At 39.1% G+C, this 22,098-nt stretch overlaps 1 protein-coding gene across 4 annotated transcripts in view; it reads right to left on the bottom strand.

Annotated features, from left to right (window-relative positions):
- Positions 1–22,098, bottom strand: part of LOC307198930 (S-adenosyl-L-methionine-dependent tRNA 4-demethylwyosine synthase TYW1) — a 286,923-nt gene that overhangs the window by 251,255 nt on the left and 13,570 nt on the right. For 3 of the 4 annotated variants that reach the window (XM_079946281.1, XM_079946282.1, XM_079946280.1), the window contains exon 7: positions 16,927–17,046. In XM_079946281.1, coding sequence (XP_079802407.1) covers positions 16,927–17,046 — 120 coding nt within the window. Of the gene's footprint in view, positions 1–15,527; positions 15,552–16,926; positions 17,047–22,098 lie in introns of those variants that run through there. The other variant, XM_079946283.1, reaches the window with a different exon arrangement.

The following is a 22,098-nucleotide window of genomic DNA, read 5'->3' as shown; positions in this document are numbered from 1 at the left end:
CATTGGGCAACGCGTGACCAAGTTCTAAACTTTTAATTCTCAACGTATGGGTTCTCTCCAACCACAATGCCACTGCTTTTGCCCCCCAGCCTTGGTTTCACCTAAGGGACAACTGCAATAGCCCTGTCTCCAACCTTCCACCCCTCCCCAACTCCCAAACCCATCACACTTGTCTTGAAAGAAAACGCATGCCCTCTCCAAGCTGCTATTTTCTGATACGCAAAACGGAAAACTGATTATAAGCTCACTTCCTAGGCACTTAGGAAAATGACTATAAATAAGTGAGAAGTTCTTTATAAATAGACGGAAATATATGAATCTGCTGTAATAATGGGAGCCAAAAAGTGGTACCAATTCTCTTAAAAAAAAAAAAAAAAGAAAGAAAAAGATATTATACAATATTACCGAATTCATTCTCACACCTTCATCCCAGAAACCACAGTACCACCCCAATATTGCCTAGGATAAAAACAAGACAAAAGGGGATTTGTTAAAGACTTTAAGTTAAAACTTCCACCTAGTTGGTTAAGTGCCAACCTTGGGGTTGAAGAGACGTCACCTTACATTTGAGGGTGAATTTAACACTTAAAGCCTTAAAAATAATTATGAAAGGAGAACCAGCTTCATGCTGTTACACTGCAGTACTATGCAGCCTTATAATCAGAACTGGACACACCAAGCTCCTTTTGTAGACTGAAATGTTTCTCTGGTGAGTAATTACCAAGCATCCGCCTTTATTTCCAAAACTAATGATACTGATACCACTGTTCGTCTGCTTAACCAGAACATGCTGTGGGGAGTATTTTAGCAACATTTATTTACTGCAGGAAGAAAACAAGTAGCAATCTGCTTTACATTTAGAAGCACAACACGAGAGAAACAGAAAATAAACAACCTAAGCCTTGGCAGGCTCTTCCTGACTCCCTGTTCTCTAACCAAACTCCTCAACTTCCCTTCTGGGGAAGCAGCAAAGGGGAGTGAGACAAAGAGATGGAGCCTGGGCTTGGTCCCACCCCATCCGACTCTGGACAAATTGCTTTGCTTCTCTAAGCTTGTGTCCTGCCCTGTAAAATGATAAAGTGGAGGTGACAGTACAATACCAGGGTCTTTGTAAGGACTGAATGAGATTATCTAGTGTACTTGACTGCTCCTAATCGTCTGAACCTACCCTGGAGCTCTCTCTCCCCACACCTCCAGCCCACTCATCCTATTCAATCAATTCACATTGCTTCCCACTGCCTTTAGGACCAAGCTCACACTCTCCTGACAGAGGATGAAAAGGCCTCCAGGATCCTGCCCCTGCCTTCCTTCTCTATTTCACCTCTCCACACATCCCCACCGCACTCCACTCTTAACATACTAAACTGCTTAGAGAGTTCCCCAACCTTGCCATATTCCCCTAACACCCCATCCCCTCGGCACATGGCATGTGCAACGTTTCAAACTCTAGCTCTCTTGTTCTCAGTTCTCACTCCCACCCTTCAAATTCTCTTTGGCCCTAGAATTACTGCCTTGCTGCAGAGGGAGGGGGGTAGAAACTATGGTGGTGTTCTAGTCAGACCAAACATATCCCATTTGAAGGTATCTCCTTAGACAATAATCGTTTATGAGTTATCAAGGACATACTATGTGGCAGGCAATAAAATAAAGGCTTTAGATGGATTAACTTATTGTATCTTCAAAACAACTTTATAAAGCAGTTACTGTTATCGTCTCCCACTCTAGCACACAGAGTGAAATAACTTGCCCAGACACACAAGCTGAGATACTGTGACACATGAAAGTTAGTGAATATCATTCAAAAGAGGTCTTACAGTAGGAGTGCTCTGGCCCAACTCTACAGCTGATGCTTTTAGGTATTAGAGCGTACTGCTTCCTCTGCAGTAACAACTAAGGCAATTAAGGTGATGTAGAATGATGAACAGGCAGAAAGCAGCTCAGGAATCTGCCTGGATGGACCCCAAAGAAAATGCTCCCCGGAGATACGAAAAAGAAGAGCCAAGCAGTAATAACATCCATCACTGAATTTTAGTATACTGTCTCCAATATCAAATGAACACACAGGACACATCTGGAAACCCTGCTGTAACCCAAAAATAATGAAAAGCAAAAAACGGGGCCGTTATTTTCATGCTGCACTGAAGTTGGAAATATATATATATTTTTTCCCCTAGATCTGATGATTTTATGAGTGATTTCTATGAGAAACCTGAAATATCATAAGCCAGCTGCTTAAAGTTCATAAAGTCCAAAATCATTTTATTTCAAAAAATAATTTACATGGACATCCAAATTTTTCCTTAGTGCTTTTTCTCCAGTGCCCTCTAATGGACATAAGAGGAAAAAGCAAAGGAAAAAAATGGACCCGCAAACTATTCCAAACTTTTACAGTACATGTGAAATCTGCTGAAAGTACATCTTGTGTGTTCTCAGCGCGCACGCACACACACACACGCACACACACACACACACACACACACAATGTTAGCAATATGAAGTGGGGATGTGTGGGCTGTGGTTAAGCATTGTACACACATATCAAACGCCACATTATACACCCTAAAAAGAAATCACATTGTACAACCCAAGTACATAAAATTTTATTTGTCAATCATATCTCAATGAAGTTGGAAAAAAAATTGTCCCAAACTCTTCACCCACTACAAATAAAGCTATAAATATCTTCTCTTAACTTGGAAGATCCAGAAATCTACCTAAATCAGGCATCTCATGCACTGAAATCTATCCCATTTCAAGACAGTTTCACCTTTTAAAATCACTCAGATTTTTATTAAGAGTCATACAATTATATATTTGCTTTGACCCAGTATCTCAACTTGGGGAAAATATAAACCAAGAAAATATCAACACTCTCTTTTAAGTAAAAAAGGTCTCAGACCAGTGCTAATTACAACAGCAGAAAACCTGAAAACAGACTGAACGACCAACTCTAGCAGAATGCATAAGCAAATTTAAAATGTCTAAGCATATTTACTTCTCATTTTAATCTCTCAGGCTCTCAGAGACTGTAATGCATTTTCACGCACAGTTCTTATCTGACTCTCAACAACGCTGTGAGGAAGGCAGAGGTTTCGATCCACGTTTCTCAGACACGGGGATTAAGGCCAGAGAAGATTAAGCTTTGCCCTAAGAGTGCCAAGTTACAAACTGGCTGGCCCAGGCCCTGAACCTACATCCCACAAACTTGTCATTCTTAACAGCTCCTCTGCAGGGCTTCTAAAATACAAAAGCTACTAAAAGTGACAGCGACAACACTAACACACAAAGTATTAGGAAATAAGTAACAAAATACTGCAACAGGAACAATCATAATTTTAAATTCGGAAAATAATTTTGGATTCTATAGTTTAGTTTTACACTCATAGAGTATTTTTGGGTTATGATCTCTACAAAAGGAACCAAATATCCCAATATAAGAACGGGCATAGGACAGTGTGTAGTAAAGAATTTGGCCCTGCCCAAAGAGAAGTCTGGCCTCTCCCCAGTTCCTGGAAAGTAACCTCTAACCCCCTGGAACTTCCTGAGTGTTGGGAGTATCTTTATTCATGGTGGGCCCTTCAAAGGCACTTGACAGTTTATGCTATTAGGGTGACTCATGCCAAATTTGGGGGGTACTATGCTGTAGGCTGGATTCAACCCCATGGGCAATCAATCAATCAGGTATGCCTACATAATGAAGCCCCCATAAAAACTCTGGACACCGAAGCTCAGGTGAGCTTCCCAGGTTGGCGATGCTCCACGTGTCATGTCACGCATCCGTGCTGAGAGGGTAGCACATCCTGAGGACAATGAATGCATGCTTCCCAGACTCTGCTCTGTGCATCTCCTCCTTTGGCTGCTTTTTCTGTACCCCTTCCTAGCAATGAACCGTAATCATGAGGGTGACAGCTTTCAGGGAGTTCTGTGAGTCTTTCTAGCAAATGACTGAATCTGAGGGAGGTTTTTAGGAGCCCCCCCAAACTTGCAGTTGGTGTCAGAAGTGAAAGCAGTCTCAGGAACTGTGCCCTCAGACTTTGTAGTCTGTCTAACTCCAGGCAGACAGAAAGAGATGCTTCACAGGAAAAAAATACATTCAATCTCACTCAAAATGAAAGAAATGCAAATTATTATTTTTTAAGGTTATTATTTTTCACCTTTCAGGTTGGTAAGATTTAAAAGATTGAGAACACCTGGGGGTTGGCAAGGGTTTAGAGAAACAGGCATTCTCATCTCTCTCTTATGCAGTAAGAAGAAATAAAAATGTTTTCAGCTTTTTACAGGGCAATTTAGAAATATCATCAAAATTATAAAATTCTCTTTGATCCAGAAATTTCAATTTTACAAATTTACTCAAGATAAATTTATCAGTCATGAAAAATATAAGAGCAAGAGTGTTCATTATAGGGACCTGGTGGCCTAGTGGTTAGGATTCAGTGCTGTAATTGCTGGGCCCAGGTTCAATCCCTGGTCAGGGAACTCCCACAAGCCACGTGGCACAACCAAAAGAAAAAAGAAAAAAAAAAGTACAATTCAGGAATTAAAATAGGTTTTTTTAAAAAAAAAGAGAGTGCTCATTATAGAAATCAGGAAACACCTAAATGTTAATCAACAAGAGTCAAATAACTATGGGACATAATTGTGGACTACTACATAAACATTAAAATTAATTAGGCAGATCTCTATCACAGGACTGGAAACCTGCCATGTTAAATGGAAAAAAGTAGTCTGTAGACTCGGAGTACAAAATTATTCTGTGTAGCCAAAAAAACGAAGTTATACCAAAATGCAGGTGTGTTTGTAAAGGCAGTAAAATACCTGGAAGAATAGTGTCAAAGTGTAAACTGCACTGAGCTGTGAAAAGTACATTTAAGAAGAATAGGGACAGGGGACTGTATTCTTTGAGTTTTTTAAACATATGTAAACAGGGTATTAAATTAAATGAAACTCCAAAGAGAGGGTCAGATCAAGTTATAAATTTTCAAAGGATGGGACTTCCCTGGTGGTCCAGTGGTTAAGACTCTGCGCTTCCAATACAGGGGACATGGATTCGATCCCTGGTCGGGGAACTAAGATCCCACAAGCCATGCAGCACGGCCAAAAGATAAATTGGAAAAAAAAAAAAATTAAATTTTCAAAGGAAATATCTGAGAACAAGTTTAAGAACTTGAAAAGTGCCTCCCTGACATCAAGGATATGAAAGGGTAGAGAGTACGGAGATAACAAGAGAGGAGTTTTGAGGATTTCTTCAGAGAATATTAGAAAGGTATTTTGAGCTCCTTCATCTGCCTCAAATGAAGAGATGTTTGGGGGTGGAGGGCTGTGTTCTCACCTCAAACCCCAGGAACCTCAAAGAAGCCGCTATGTATCCTCTGCACTCAGACTGGTGAATGACTCCTGCCCAGGAAATCCAGAGAGCAGAAGGCCTGACTAGTTGCTTTAGCAAGTGAGCACTGTTGCTGGAGAGGAACCAGCCTGTGCTCCCAGAATAAAGAACTAAGGAGCATTCCCTTGGGAGCAGGGTAGGGGTGGGGGAGATCTTCAATCCTGACCCACTGGGCAACCAGAGAGAACAGATGAAAGACCTCAAAAGAGGGGAAACCAGAGGTACAGGGCCCCGAGGAAGGAGTGAGGACCATCAGAAGCACACTTCTCAGAGTACACGTGCTCAGTGCAAGGCGCCAGGTGTGGAGACAGCCACGGACGACGTCTCCAAAGGAGTGCTAAACACGCTGCCTGGAAGAAGAGCCAAGTTTAAACACCTGACAACGAGAGAGCACAAAGTCCCCTTGTGACAGTGCCAAGTAAGAACTTCCCCACTTCTCTTTATCTCCTGCTTCCCCCATCCACACCCCAAACCCTAAGGAGATATTATAAAATAGCTACTAGCAAATAGGCCAGAGAGCAGACAATAAGGAGGGGAGAAGTTTCACTCTGAATTAAACTGGAAACTTGGACTGCGTTTATTTAGTATTACTTAGTATTACATAGGACTGGACATTCTACCGCCAAATTAAGACTTTGTACCTTGAAGTGCCTGTCATACTTTATGACCAAAAATGACCAGAAAAGTCATGGAGTCCACCAGAGTTTTCATCCCAAGACAGGGGAAGGGGTCTCCCTCCCATGCGGGTTGAAAAAGGACAGTAAAACTCAAAGTAAAGCAGCTTTTACAATATTTCCCAAAAGTAATCCTTGCTGTAACATAGACTATACCAGTATTTATTACTTTAGAAAGATTTTTCTGTAAGATTTTTAAAATAAGGTTATAAAGACTGTCTGAATATGATAAATATTTTTATAATAAAATAGAGATTTAGGGACTTCCTTGGTGGCGCAGTGGTTAGGAATCTGCCTGCCAATGCAGGGGACACGGGTTTGAGCCCTGGTCCAGTAGGATCCCACATGCCACAAAGCAACTAAGCCCGTGCACCACAACGACTCAGCCTGCACTCTAGAGCCAGCGAGCCACAACTACTGAGCCCGCATGCCACAACTACTGAAGTCCATACACCTAGAGGCCCTGCTCCACAACAAGAGAAGCCACCGCGAAGAGAAGACCGCACACCACAACGAAGAGTAGCCCGTGCTCTCTGAAACTAGAGAAAGCCTGCACACAGCAACGAAGACCCAATGCAGCCATAAATTAATTAATTAATTTTTTAAAAAATAGAAATTTAGGTGCATATAAAATAAAATTTAAATAAATATTCCAGTATTTATTTAATTATTAATAGCGATTTTTTATGAGGAGATAGAATTACTGGTAGGTTTTTGCCCTTTCTCTATTTTCCAAATTTTCATTATTACAAGTATGTCAATTTATAGTGAAAAAAATTTTTTTTTATTTAATTTAATTTTTTTTGGCTGAGCCACTCAGCTTGTGGGATCTTAGTTCCCCGACCAGGGACCGAACCCACGCCCCCTGCAGTGGAAGCACAGCGTCTTAACCACTGGACCACCAGGGAAGTCCCTATAGTGAAAAAAATTTTTAATTTTAACTAGGAAAAATTAAATAAATAATCGTTAAATTTGTTTCCTTAAATTACCATTTGCTATGGTATGAGTCTACCCAGAGTAAAATTAGAAGGTCTTCATGTTTTACAGATATAGTAAGTACTCAAGACTTTTATATAATTCAAAACTAGTTATTCACCAACTAGTCCTATCAAAAAATGGTAGAGGGGCTTCCCTGGTGGCGCAGTGGTTGAGAGTCTGCCTGCCGATGCAGGGGACGCGGGTTCGTGCCCCGGTCTGGGAAGATCCCACATGCCGCGGAGTAGCTGGGCCCATGAGCCATGGCCGCTGAGCCTGCGCGTCCGGAACCTGTGCTCCGCAACGGGAGAGGCCACAACAGTGAGAGGCCCGCGAACCACAAAAAAAAAAAAAAAAAGGTAGATATTCTCATATGGCAATATCATAAATAATTCATAATCCAGTTGATACTAGTTTTTTTTTTGTTTTATTTTGTGGGCATAGGAAAATAGTTCCCCGGACACTCTTTATCTTGAAAACTTCAGAAAAGTTGAAAGGTACAATGAAGACCCACATTCCCTTCACCTAGATTCACTACTTTTGCTTGATCAATATCTATCTATAAACACACACACACATACGTTATGCACATGTATGTATGTGTGTGTTATGTACAAAAACAAAATTTTGCTAAACCACTTGAAAGTATGTTGCAGACACCACAGCACCTCACCTTTAAATTACTGCAAAATTCAGCTCCAAGAAAAAGATATGAACCTATAGAACTACAACACCATTATTACAATAAGAAAAATTAACATAAATCTAATATTACCCAATAGAAAATTCAATTCAAATGTCCCCAATGTCAAGACAATGGCCTTTTCTCTTTGATTCAAGATCAAAGTTTATACAATGCATTTGTTTATATTTCATTAGTCTTTTAAAATCTTAGGACAGTACCAACCCCAAGTTTTATTGTTGCTGTTACTGTCTACAACATAGACTCTTTAAAGAGCCTGGCCTGTTGTCTCCTAGACTGTCCCACATTCTGGATTTGTCTGATTGTTTCCCCATTAGATTCAGGTTAAACTTTTTTGACACAAAATTGCATAGATGATGTCGTATATACCTTGCTACAGATCATATCAGGAGGTACATAAGGTCAAGTTGTAACATAAATGATGATGCTAAATTTGATTCTTTGTAAACGTACATTTTTCCCTTTATGCTTAGTAAATAATCTACGGGGAATTTATTTTTCCACACTGATTTATTTATTTTTGGCACGTCTAAGTGGTTTAGTTCCTGGCATGATGTTTTGAGACTATGTCAATATCTGTTGCTCAAAGACATTTCACCTAATCCTTGCTTAAATCAATTATTACACTAGGGACTGCAAACAGGTAATTTTCTAATTCTATCATGCCCTCTTTATTTATAATCTGTAAACCTTCTGTAAAGACTTTCTCCTTACAAGAGACACGGAAGGACACTACATAATGATCAAGGGATCAATCCAAGAAGAAGATATAACAATTATAAATATATATGCACCCAACACAGGAGCACCTCAACACATAAAGCAACTGCTAACAGCTATAAAAGAGGAAATCAACAGTAACACAATAATAGTGGGGGACTTTAACACCTTACTTACACTAATGGACAGATCATAAAAAATGAAAATAAATAAGGAAACAGAAGCTTTGAATGACACAACAGACCAGATAGATTTAATTGATATTTATAGGACATTCCATCCAAAAACAGCAGATTACACTTTCTTCTCAAGTGCGCAAGGAACATTCTCCAGGATAGCTCATATCTTGGGTCACAAATCAAGCCTCAGTAAAATTAAGAAAATTGAAATCATATCAAGCATCTTTTCCGACCACAATGCTATGAGATTAGAAATGAATTACAGGGAAAAAAATGTAAACACCACAAACACATGGAGGTGAAACAATACGTTACTAAATAACCAAGAGATCACTGAAGAAATCAAAGAGGAAATCAAAAAATACCCAGAGACAAATGACAATGAAAACACGACGATCCAAAACCTATGGGATGCAGCAAAAGCAGTTCTAAGAGGGAAGTTTATAGCTATACAAGCCTACCTGAAGAAATAAGAAAAATCTCAAATAAACAATCTAACCTTACACCTAAAAGAACTAGAGAAAGAAGAACGAACACAACCCAAAGTTAGCAGAAGGAGAGAAATCATAAAGATCGGAGCAGAAATAAATGAAATAGAAACAAAACAATAGCAAAGATCAATAAAACTAAAAGCTGGTTCTTTGAGAAGATAAACAAAATTGATAAACATTAGCCAGACTCATCAAGAAAAAGAGGGAGAGGACTCAAATCAATAGAATTAGAAATGAAATAGGAGAAGTTACAACAGACACCACAGAAATACAAAGCATCCTAAGAGACTACTACAAGCAACTCTACGCCAATAAAATGGACAACCTGGAAGAAATGGACAAATTCTTAGAAAGGTATAACCTTCCAAGACTGAACCAGGAAGAAATAGAAAATATGAACAGACCAATCACAAGTAATGAAATTGAAACTGTGATTTAAAATCTTCCAACAAACAAAAGTCCAGTACCAGATGGCTTCACAGGTGAATTCTATCAAACATTTAGAGAAGAGCTAACACCCATCCTTCTCAAACTCTTCCAAAAAATTGCAGAGGAAGAAACACTTCCAAACTCATTCTATGAGGCCACCATCACCCTGATAGCAAAACCAGGTAAAGATACTACAAAAAAAGAAAATTACAGACCAATATCACTGATGAATACAGATGCAAAAATCCTTAATAAAATACTAGCAAGCAGAATCCAACAACATATTAAAACGATCATGCACCATGATCAAGTGGGATTCATCCCAGGGATGCAAGGATTCTTCAATATACGCAAATCAATCAATGTGATACACCATATTAACAAATTGAAGAATAAAAACAATATGATCGGGCTTCCCTGGTGGCACAGTGGTTAAGAATCTGCCTGCCAATGCAGGGGACACGGGCTCGAGCCCTGGTCTGGGAAGATCCCACATGCCGCGGAGCAACTAGGCCCGTGAGCCACAACTACTGAGCCTGCACATCTGGAGCCTGTGCTCCACAACGGGAGAGCCCACAACATTGAGAGGTCCGCGCACCGCAACGAAGAGTGGCCCCCGCTCACCACAACTGGAGAAAGCCCTTGCACAGAAACGAAGACCCAACACAGCCAAAATTAAATATTAATTAATTAATTATTTTTAAAAAATGGTCTACATCAAAAAAATCTTAAAAAAAAAAAAAACCATATGATCATCTCCATAGATGCAGAAAAAGCTTTTGACAAAATTCAACACCCATTTATGATAAAAACTCTCCAGAGAGTGGGCACAGAGGGAGCCTACCTCAACATAATAAAGGCCATATATGACAAACCCACAGCAAACATCATTCTCAATGGTGAAAAACTGAAAGCATTTCCTCTAAGATCAGGAATGAGACAAGGATGTCCACTCTCACCACTATTATTCAACATCGTTTTGGAAGTCCTAGCCATGGCAATCAGACAAGAAAAAGAAATAAAAGGAATACAAATTGGAAAAGAAGAAGTAAAACTGTCACCGTGTGCAGATGACATGATACTATACATAGAGAATCCTAAAGATGCCACCAGAAAACTACTAGAGCTAATCAATGAATTTGGTAAAGTGGCAGGATACAAAATTAATGCACAGAAATATCTTGCATTCCTATACACTAATGATGAAAAATCTGAAAGAGAAATTAAGGAAACACTCCCATTTACCATTGCAACTAAAAGAATAAAATACCTAGGAATAAACCTACCTAGGTAGACAAAGGACCTGTATGCAGAAAACTATAAGACACTGATGAAAGAAATTAAAGATGATACAAACAGATGGAGAGATATACCATGTTCTTGGATTGGAAGAATCAACATTGTGAAAATGACTCTACTACCCAAAGTAATCTACAGATTCAATGCAATCCCTATCAAATTACCAATGGCATTTTTTATGGAACTAGAACAAAAAAACCTTAAAATCTGTATGGAGACACAAAAGACCCCGAATAGCCATAGCAGTCTTGAGGGAAAAAAACGGAGCTGGAGGAATGAGACTCCCTAACTTCAGACTATATTATAAAGCTACAGTAATCAAGACAATCTGGTACTGGCACAAAAAACAGAAACATAGATCAATGGAACAAGATAGAAAGCCCAGAGATAAACCCACGCACCTATGGTCAACTAATCTATGACAAAGGAGGCAAGGATATACATTGGAGAAAAAACAGTCTCTTCAATAAGTGGTGCTGGGCAAACTGGACAGCTACATGTAAAAGAATGAAATTAGAACACTCCCTAACACCACTCACAAAAAGAAACTCAAAATGGATTAGAGACCTAAATGTAAGACCGGACACTATAAACCTCTTAGAGGAAAACATAGGAAGAACACTCTTTGACATAACTCACAGCAAGATCTTTTTTGATCCACCTCCTAGAGTAATGGAAATAAAAACGAAAATAAACAAATGGGACCTAATGAAACTTCAAAACTTTTGCACAGCAAAGGAAACCATAAACAAGACAAAAAGACAACCCTCAGAATGGGAGAAAATATTTACAAACGAATCAACGGACAAAGGATCAATCTCCAAAATATATAAACAGGTCATGCAGCTCAATATTAAAAAAACAAATAACCCAATCCAAAAATGGGCAGAAGATCTAAATAGACATTTCTCCAAAGAAGACATGCAGATGGCCAAGCACATGAAAAGCTGCTCAACATCGCTAATTATTAGAGAAATGTAAACCAAAACTACCATGAGGTATCACCTCACACCAGTAAGAATGGGCATCATCAGAAAACCTACAAATAACAAATGCTGGAGAGGGTATGAAGAAAAGGGAACCCTCTTGCACTGTGGGTGGGAATGTAAATTGATACAGCCACTATGGAGAACAGTATGGAGGTTCCTTAAAAAACTAAAAATAGAACTACCATATGATCCAGCAATCCCACTACTGGGCATATACCCAGAGAAAACCATAATTCAAGAAGACACATGCACCCCAATGTTCATTGCAGCAGTACTTACAATAGCCAGGTCATGGAAGCAACCTATATGCCCATCGACAGATGAACGGATAAAGAAGATGTGGTACATATATACAATGGAATATTACTCAGCCATAAAAAGGAACGAAATTGGGTCATTTGTTGAGATGTTTATGGATCTAGAGACTGTCATACAGAGTGAAGTAAGTCAGAAAGAGAAAAACAAATACTGTATGCTAACACATATATATGGAATCTAAAAAGAAAAAAAAGGTTCTGAAAATCCTAGGGGCAGGACAGGAATAAAGATGCAGACATAGAGAATGGACTTGAGCACACGGGGAGGGGGAAGGGTAACCTGGGACAAGTGAGAGAGTGGCATGGACTTTATACACTACCAAATGTAAAATAGATAGCTAGTGGGAAGCAGCCACATAGCACAGGGAGATCAGCTTGGTGCTTTGTGACCACCTAGGGGGTGTGATAGGGAGGGTGGGAGGGAGATGCAAGAGGGAGGAGATATGGGGACATATGTATATGTATAGCTGATTCACTTTATTATACAGCAGAAACTAACACACCATTGTAAAGCAATTATATTCCAATAAAAATGTTAAAAAGAAAAAGTCCAAAAAAAAAACTTCCTCCTGTGCCTCCCTTTTTTTTTTGAGTAGCACAAGGATTGATTTTTTTTTAATTTGATGTAATATAATCCATTATGTTCATCATTATGTTGATTTTTGATGTTCAAACTGCCCCATATTTGGCCTGTGAGAAACTCCTCAAGCTGGTTCCTATATCCTTTAGACACTGAGGACCTACCTACTCAACAAGACATCCCAGGCTCATCTGTTACACTCCCTTCCCCAACCCTGGAATCAGCCATTTCTTCAAGGAGCCCTAGTTCCTTTTAGTAGGGTAATGATTTTAGAAAACAAGATCTGAGTGCTTACTCTGTTTGTTTCTAGGTCTGTGGCACAATAAAGAATACATCTGGTCTTTGTCCCTAGCTCCTGGCACAGAGCTTCAAAAAATTTCCTAAAGAGACAGAAGTGTCTTTGTTATGCTAACGAGGTGACTCACAGTGGGCCCCTAGATAGCTTCAGGAAAAGAGCTGGTCACCAGAAGACAATCACATAATGCAACTTTGGGCCAGCTGGATCTCCAGAGACATGAGGGGGAGGGGAGGCTGGCTGGAGATTGAGTTCAAACACCTAGCCAATGATCTAATTAATCATGCCTACATAATGAAACCCCAATAAAAATTCTGGATGCTAAAGCTCAGTAGAGGGCTTCCCTGGTGGCGCAGTGGTTAAGAATCCACCTGCCAACACAGGGACATGGGTTCGAGCCCTGGTCCGGGAAGATCCCACATGCTATGGAGCAACTAAGCCTGTGCACCACAACTTCTGAGCCTGCGCTCTGGAGCCCACAAGCCACTACTGAGCCCACGTGCCACAACTACTGAAGCCCGCGCGCCTAGAGCCGGTGCTCTGCAACAAGAGAAGCCACTGCAATGAGAAGCCCGCACACCGCAATGAAGACTCGACACAGCCAAAAATAAATAAATAAACAAATAAATTTATAAAGTAAAAAATAAAGCTCAGGAGAGCTTCCTAGGTGGTGAACACATGGATGGGGTGGGAGGGTGATGTGCCCAGATTCCACGATGAGGGGGCATAGAAACTCTGGGTCTCTTCCCCAACCCTCCACTCTCAGATCTTGCCCTACGCTTCCTTTCCATTTGGTGGTTTCTGATTTGTATCCTTCGCTACAAAACTGTAACCATAAGTCCCTGACTTACAATGGTTTGATGTTGCGAAAGCGATACAAATTTAGTAGACACCTTACTTCGAATTTTGAATGTTGGTCTTTTCCCAGGCTACCCATATGCAGTACAATACACTCTTGTGATGCCAGCAAGCCAAGGCTCCCAGTCAGTCACACAATCACAAAGGAGCATAAACAACCAATACACGCAAAACCATTCTGCACCCCTATAACCACTCTTTCACTTTCAGTACGTTATTCAATAGATTACATGAAACATTCAACACTTCATTATAAAACAGGCTTTATGTTAGATGATTCTGCCCAAATGTAGGCTAATTTAAGTGTTCTGAGTATGTTTAAGGTAGGTTAGGCTAAGCTTTGATGTTTGATAGGTTAGGTGTATTAAATATGTTTTTGACTTACAAAATTTTCAACTTAAAATGGGTTGATTGGGACATAACACCATTGTAAATCAAGGGAGATTTATACAGTGCTTTCAGTGAGTTGAGTCATCCTAGCAAATTATCGAACGTGAGGGGATCGGACATGAGAACCCCCATACTTATGACCAGTTGGTCGGAAGTCCAAGTGGACCCTTAGACTTACAGCTACCACTGAAGTGGAGACAGTCTTGCACAGGACTATGGGGGGTCTGACACTAACTCCAGGTAGTGCCAGAACTGAATTGAACTGCAGGTCATTTGAATTAACTGGGTGTTAGTTAGTGTCAGAACATGAAAAGGTCCTTTCAACAAACACAGCCACAAAATATTATTTATACACACACACACTTAAATTATAAATTTGCAAATATAACATGACAATAAACGTACATTTTTAAAAATCTTAAGTTCGTATCAGCCTCCACATCATACCACCTGGAAATCACATTAATGCACATGGATCCACTTTATTATTTTTCACAGCTGTACAACAGTATTATACTGTGTGGGTACATCATGCTTTTTTCAGCCAGTATCCAATAGCTGTTTGTTAAACTTGCTGCAAGGCATAACCTCGTGCAGATGCTGTTTTGTATTTGTGAAGATGTATCTTCAAGGCAAATTTATACATCTGGGCCTGCTGGATCACGCGTAAATGCGTGTGAATTTGGTAAAGACTGCCCAAAGCCCCTGCATACGGGTATACCATTCTGGACTCCCATCAGAAAGGTATGGGTGCCTGTTTCCACAGAGCCTCACCAATTGTGCATTGTCCAACTTTTGAATTTCTGCTATTTTTCTAGGTGAGAAATGTATATCAGTGTAGTTTTAATTTGCATGTCCTTTATTACGAGTGAATTTGAGGATTTTTTCATATGTTTAAAGTCTATTTGTAGAGGTTTTTCTGAGACTCGCCTATTCATGTGTTTTTCCTATTTTTTTCTACTAAAGTCTTTTTTTTTTTCATTCAATTTTTAAGAGTGCTATGTATGGTAGAAAAATTAACTCCTTCTTTATAGTATAAGGGGCAAATATTTTCCCTCACTTTATCATTTGTCTTTTGATTTTGTCTACAGTTATGTGAATTTTTTAAAAAATCACTGATATTCAATGTTTTATTGTTTCCAGATTTCAGATCATATACAAAATCTTTTTTCAAGTTTTAAATAATGCATCTAATTCTATTATTTACGTATTTTTCAACATTTATATCTCTGATTGGTGATCTACCTCAGATTGGAGTTTATCCTGATGTATGTATGAGCTTCAGAGCCAATTTATCTTTTCACGAGTAGCTAGCCAGTTGTCAACATCATTTATCTTAAAAGTACATCTTCCCCCTGGGGAAAAGAGACACCACCTTTATCATATATGAAATTCCCTATATTCTTGGATCTATTCCTGGAATTTTATTCTGTTGCATTGGTCTGTCTCATCGGGAGCCAGTACAACAGTGTCAGTTACAGATGCCTTGTAGTAAGTTTAAATACCTGGTAGGGCGAGCCTTTCTCATCATGACTTTTGCCAAAGTTTCCCTAACTACCCTTGCATGTTTATTTTTCCACATGAATCAACCAGTCTAGCTCCAAAAAAAAATACCTTACTGGAATTTTAATGGGATTGCATCAAATGCATGTATTAACTTAAAAGAACTGACAGCGTTACAATACTGAGTCACCATATCTAAAAACGAGGAAGCTCTTTTCATTTGTTCAAGGCACTTTTAGATCTTCCAGGAATGTTTTAAAGTCTTCCTCGTAGAGATTTAAGATTATTTCTTCAGAAGTGTATCCCTATGTGCGTGCTTATTTTTTATGTAGCTGCTGTAAATGGGGTCCTCTCCCACCACAGCTTCTAACTGGTTATTATCTGGGAATATAAAGGGCGTTGACTTTTTACCTTACTATGGCCTGCTGCCTTACTGAACTGTTTCATTTGAGTTTGTGTTAATTTTATCATAGGCTTTCCTGGATTCTTCCACAGTTTGCTTCTTTTGTTTCTAAGACTTATGCAATCGATACATTTTTACCTTAGGATATTCTCATTTCCCAAAACTCACACATAAATTGAGACTTTATATTTTTATATTATTGTATATATAATGTTATTTCAATTTTAGATCATTAGACTCTGCATAAAACCCTACTACACCATACATTCTCTTACTCTTCGAGTAACTAAGACAATGACAACCTAGATGAACATTTCCTAGATTCCTAGGGCCTCCACCTAAGCTGACCTCAACACCCACAGACCACCGTGCCATCCCTAAGCCCAACACCACTCGGTCTACGACAGGGAAGCACTTTTACATGAGGGTTCCGCTGGGAATATCAACACCAATCTTATCATGCTGCTCAGCCTGTCATCTTCAGCCACAACACTGAGGAAAGTCCCTCTAACCATCTACCCTTTCCTCAGTTATGTCTACTCTACTACGGGCTCATTTCCACAGGGCTGAGAAAGATTTTCATGTTATAATGGCCAAAAAAAGTATAAAACTCTCAAAACAGGAGGCAAAGAACTAAAACTGTCCAATTATGAGCTCAGATGGACTATGCACCAATACAGATGCTAGATGTCAACCAACTGTCGGATCCCAGCTCACCATTTCCCAAAATTACAGTACCTTTTCTTTCTTCATACGATCCATAATCTTGCCGAGGTCTTCAACATCAATGACAGATTTTAGACTCTGATGGTCCTCAGTACCAGACTCTTCCTCACTGGTGCTCCCAAAGGGCTCTTCCTGCTGGAACATCAATGCTTCAGAAATACACTGTGCAAAGTAGCAAAGTGTCTAATATTCATTCCCAGATTGTAAGTTCACTGGATGGACTTGAGATATTTTGGGCTAGAGGCCAGCCAGCCTCAGGCCAAATCTAAAGGAGCCCATCATTTATACATTATCTATGGCTACTTTCTTAATAATATGACAGAGCTGATAGCTGCAACAGAAACAATATGGCTACAAAGCTGCAGTGGAACCATGGAGTCTTAACCACTGGATTGCCAGGGAAGTCCCTACATTTTAAAAGCATAATTTTAAACGTATTATGGAGTTGGCAAAAACGTAAGGAATCCAAAGAGGACAAATATGAACTAAAAAGGGGAATCCTAGGAGGTAAGTGACAAATGGAGCTGAGAGTATCTGCTGAATCTGTAGAACCTATTTTGACAGCAGGACAGGACAAGGGAAGAGCAGGTAAAGTTGAAGGGATGATACTAGGAGGAAATTCTCACACAGGAGACAAGAGTCAAAGCTGGGGACCCACAAGGCTGCATACTTGGTGTAAAGATAAACTAGAAAAAATGTTCTGTACAAGCAGAGAAAGCAAGAAAAACACGCACAGAATTTGGGGGAAAGAACGGAGCAAAGAATAGATAGTTAGAGGGATTTTATTTGGAGGTTTTAAGGTTTCTAGGAGGGGTGAAGAAAGATTATATAATACAAATTCAGAACCAAATTAAACTTGGGTTCCACTCCTAACTAGAAGACAATGGATCATGCATTCCATTTTCTGAAAGAAAATAACTCCCATCTAGAATTCTATACGCAGCCAAAGTATCAATCAACTGTGAAGATGGGATAAAGACTCACAGATATGAAAAGTCTGAAAATTCACCTTTAAAACACCCTTTCTCAAAGAGCTACTGGAGAATGTGCTCCAAAAAACAAAAGTCAGTAGAGAGATAAGAAGATATGAGACACAAGAATTAGGAAACCCAAGAAGCTGGCGAGAGGAAGGCTGTGGATGGAAGACACAGGACTTCAGCTGCAGCAACGCTTAGAGGGCAGCCACGCCACAGTGGAGCAGAAGGAGAGGGCACACGAGAAGCCACCAAGAATCAATAACAACTACAGAATACTGAAAAACAACTTTCAGTTCTGTTAGTTCTGGAATCAGTGATGGTTATAGAGAAATCAAAACATATGTAGCAACAGGGGACTTCCCTGGTGGCACAGTGATTAAGAAGCCGCCTGCCAATGCAGGGGACACGGGTTCAAGCCCTGGTCCAGGAAGATCCCACATGCCACAGAGCAACTAAGCCCGTGCACCACAACTACTGAGCCTGCACTCTAAAGTCCGTGAGCCACAACTACTGAGGCTGCGTGCCACAACTACTGAAGCCTGTGCACCTAGAGCCCATGCTCCATAACAAGAGAAGCCACCGCAATGAGAAGCCCATGCACCACAACGAAGAGTAGCCCCCACTCGCCACAACTAGAGAAAGCCTGTGCGTGGCAACGAAGACCCAATGCAGCCAAAAATACAATATAAATAAATAAATTTATTTTTAAAAATGCAGCAATAATCTTAAGGAGAATAAGTGTATAAGAATGAAAATATAATAATCTAGTATATAGGGCAGATACACAAATACGTACACAGTTACAATAATGACAATGAATAATGGTTCAACCAGAAAGTGTGATACAACCATACAAGAGGAAGGGAAGTGATGCTGTGTGTGTGTGTGTGTGTGTGTGTGTGTGTGTGTATGATTTTGAAATTTTTAAAAAATCAATAGCAAGAAGGGACTATTATTTAAGAATATAAATGAAAAAGGTAAAAGAATTAAAAGTGGCTGCCTTGGGAAAATAAGAATTAGATAGAAATAGACAAGGAAGTACAGTGTTTAATTATAAGCCTCTAAGTACTATTTGAAGTTTTATATGTACAAGTGTTACTTTTGATTTTAAAAATATTTTTTGACTTAAATTTTTTTAATGTTAAAAACTATGAGTGGTATCAGCAAAAACGCCAGAGTAGGTAACTCCAAGGGCTTGTTCCCCCACAGACACACCTAAAAATTAAGCAAAAACCAACAGATGTCATTTTGTCAGAAATCTGAAAATTAGCCAAAGGCTTACAAAAACCAAGTAAACACGGAACCAAGAAAAAGGAAAATTAAAGTCAGGTATATAGGTTAAATATAAAAGTCAGTATTACTGTAATTTTTGATTATAATTCCTTTTTCCCTATATGATTTAAAAGACAAACGCATAAAATAACTAACTATAAATCCATGTTAATGGGCACACAACATGTAAACTCATAATTTGTGACAACAATAACATAGAGGGGACGTGACAGAGCTGAATAGGAGCACAGTTTTTGTATATAAAGGCGATGTTAATACAAATAGAGTGGTGTAAGTCAAAGAGGTTAACTGTAATCCCCAGGGTGACTACCAAAACATAACTTAAAAATGTACAGAAATGAAAATGAGAAAGGAATCAAATTGGTACACCACAAAAAAAAACAATAAAACACAAAAGGCGGCAGTAATGGAAAAATTAAGGAACAAAAAGATGTAAAATATATAGAAAGTATAATTAAATGACAGAAGCGTTTGCTTATCAGTAATTATTATAAGTGAAAATGGGTTAAACTCTCCAATTAAAAGGCAGAGACAAGTAGAATGGATCAAAACAAAGAAGAAGGAAGGGAACCAACTCCACTTTGTCTACAAGAGACTCACATTAGCTACAAAGATAAAAACAGGTTGAAAGTCAAAGGACAGAAAAAGATATTCCAGGGAATTCACTGGTGGTCCAGTGGTTAGGACTCTGTGCTTCCACTGTAGGGGGCCTGGGTTTGATCCCTGGTTGGAGAACTAAGATCCTGCAAGCCACGTGGCATGGCCAAAAAAAAAAAAACATAAAAAAAAGAAAGAAAAAGATATGCCATGCAAATAATAACCAAAAGAGAGCAAGGGTAGCTATACTAACATCAGACAAAATAGACTTTAAGCCAAGAATTGTTACAAGAGACAAAGGATATTATATATTGATAAAAGTATTAACCCACCAAGAAGACTTAATGATTATAAACATATATGGACCTAACAGAGCCCAAAACATATGAAGTAAAAATTGACAAACAGAAGGGAGAAAAGATAATTCTACAACAGTTGGAAACTTCAATACCCCACTTTCAATAATGGATAGAACAACTGGATAGAAGATCAATAAGGAAATAGAGGACTGGGACAACACTATAATCCATTAGACCTAACAGATATATAGAGAACATTCCACCCAAAAACAGGAGACTACACATTTTTCTCAAGTGCACATGGAATATTCTCCAGGACAGACCATACATTAGGCCACAAAACAAGATTAAAATCAACCAAAGTATCTTCTCTGATGACTGTGGAATTCAATAGCTTCTAATGGAATAAAATACGTAAGAAAAAATTTAACCAAGGTAAAACACTTGGACACTGAAAACTCAAAATATTGCTGAAAGGAACTAAAGACCACATAAATAAATGGAAAGACAGCCCGTGTTTACGGACTGAAAGACTTTATACTGTTAGGATGACAATACTATCCAAAGTGATTTACAAACTCAATACAGTCCCTATCAAAAGCCCAACAATGTGTTTTGCAGAAATGGAAAGACTGCTTCTCAAATTCATATGGAATTGCAATGAACCCAAAATAACCAAAACAACACTGAAAAAGAACAAAGTAGGAGGACTCCTGATGTCAAAACTTAACTACAAATCTACAGTGTGGTACTGACCTAAGGAGAGACATACAGATCAGTGGAACAGAATCCAGAAATAAACTCACACATCTGTGGACAATGGACTTTTGACAAGGGTGCTATCCATTCAGTCGAGAAAGAATTGTCTTTTCAACAAATGGTGCTGGGACAAATGGATCTACACATGCCAAAGAATAAAACTGGACCCTGACCTCACACCATACACAAACATTAACTCAAAATGAAGCAAAGACCTAAATATAAGAACTAAAACTATAATATTCTTAGAAGAAAACATAGAAATAACTCTTCATAACCTTGGATTTGGCAATGGATTCATATATATGACCCCTACAGCATGAGCAACAAAAGAAAATATGGACAAACTGATCTTCATGGAAATTAATAACTTTAGTGCATCAAAAAACATGACCAAGAAAGTGAAAAGGAAGTCTATATGGGAGGATATATTTGCAAGTTATATATCTGGTAAGAGATAAACAAAAAGGACCTACTGCATGGCACAGAGAACTATATTCAATATCTTGTAATAACTATAAGTGGAAAAGAATCTGAAAAAGTATATACACATATGCCTTTATATATATAAATATATGTGTGTGCATATATAACTGAATCACTTTCCTGTACACATGAAACTAACACAGAATTGTAAATAAACTACACTTCAATAAAAATTTTAAAAATTAAAAAAATAAACAAAAATTAAAAAACCCTCAAGGAGACATCACTTCACACTCACTAGAACGGCTACAATTAAGAAAAAAAAAAAGTGTTGACAAGGATGGGGAGAAATTGGAAGCCTTGTACATTGCTGGTAGGAATGCAAAAAGGTGCAGCCTTGGGGCTTCCCTGGTGGCGCAGTGGTTGAGAGTCCGCCTGCCAATGTAGGGGACACGGGTTCGTGCCCCGGTCTGGAAGGATCCCACATGCCACGGAGAGGCTGGGCCCGTGAGCCATGGCCGCTGAGCCTGCGCGTCCAGAGCCTGTGCTCCGCAATGGGAGAGGCCACAACGGTGAGAGGCCCGCGTATGGCAAAAAAAAAAAAAAAAAAAAGGTGCAGCCACTGGGGAAAACAGCTTGGTGGTTCCTCAAAAAGTTAAACATAGAATTACCACAAGATCCAGCAATCCACTCCTAGGTATATACCCAAAGGAACTGAAAAGTTACTCAAACAAACACCTGTACATGAATATCATTGCAGCACTATTCACAATAGCCAAAAGGTAGAAAAAACCAGAATTCTCATCAACAGATAAATGGATCAACAATTCCAT

The sequence above is a fragment of the Stenella coeruleoalba genome, assembly GCF_951394435.1.
Source record: "Stenella coeruleoalba genome assembly, chromosome: 15".
NCBI lineage: Eukaryota > Metazoa > Chordata > Mammalia > Artiodactyla > Delphinidae > Stenella > Stenella coeruleoalba.
This window is presented reverse-complemented; position numbering and strand designations above follow the sequence as displayed.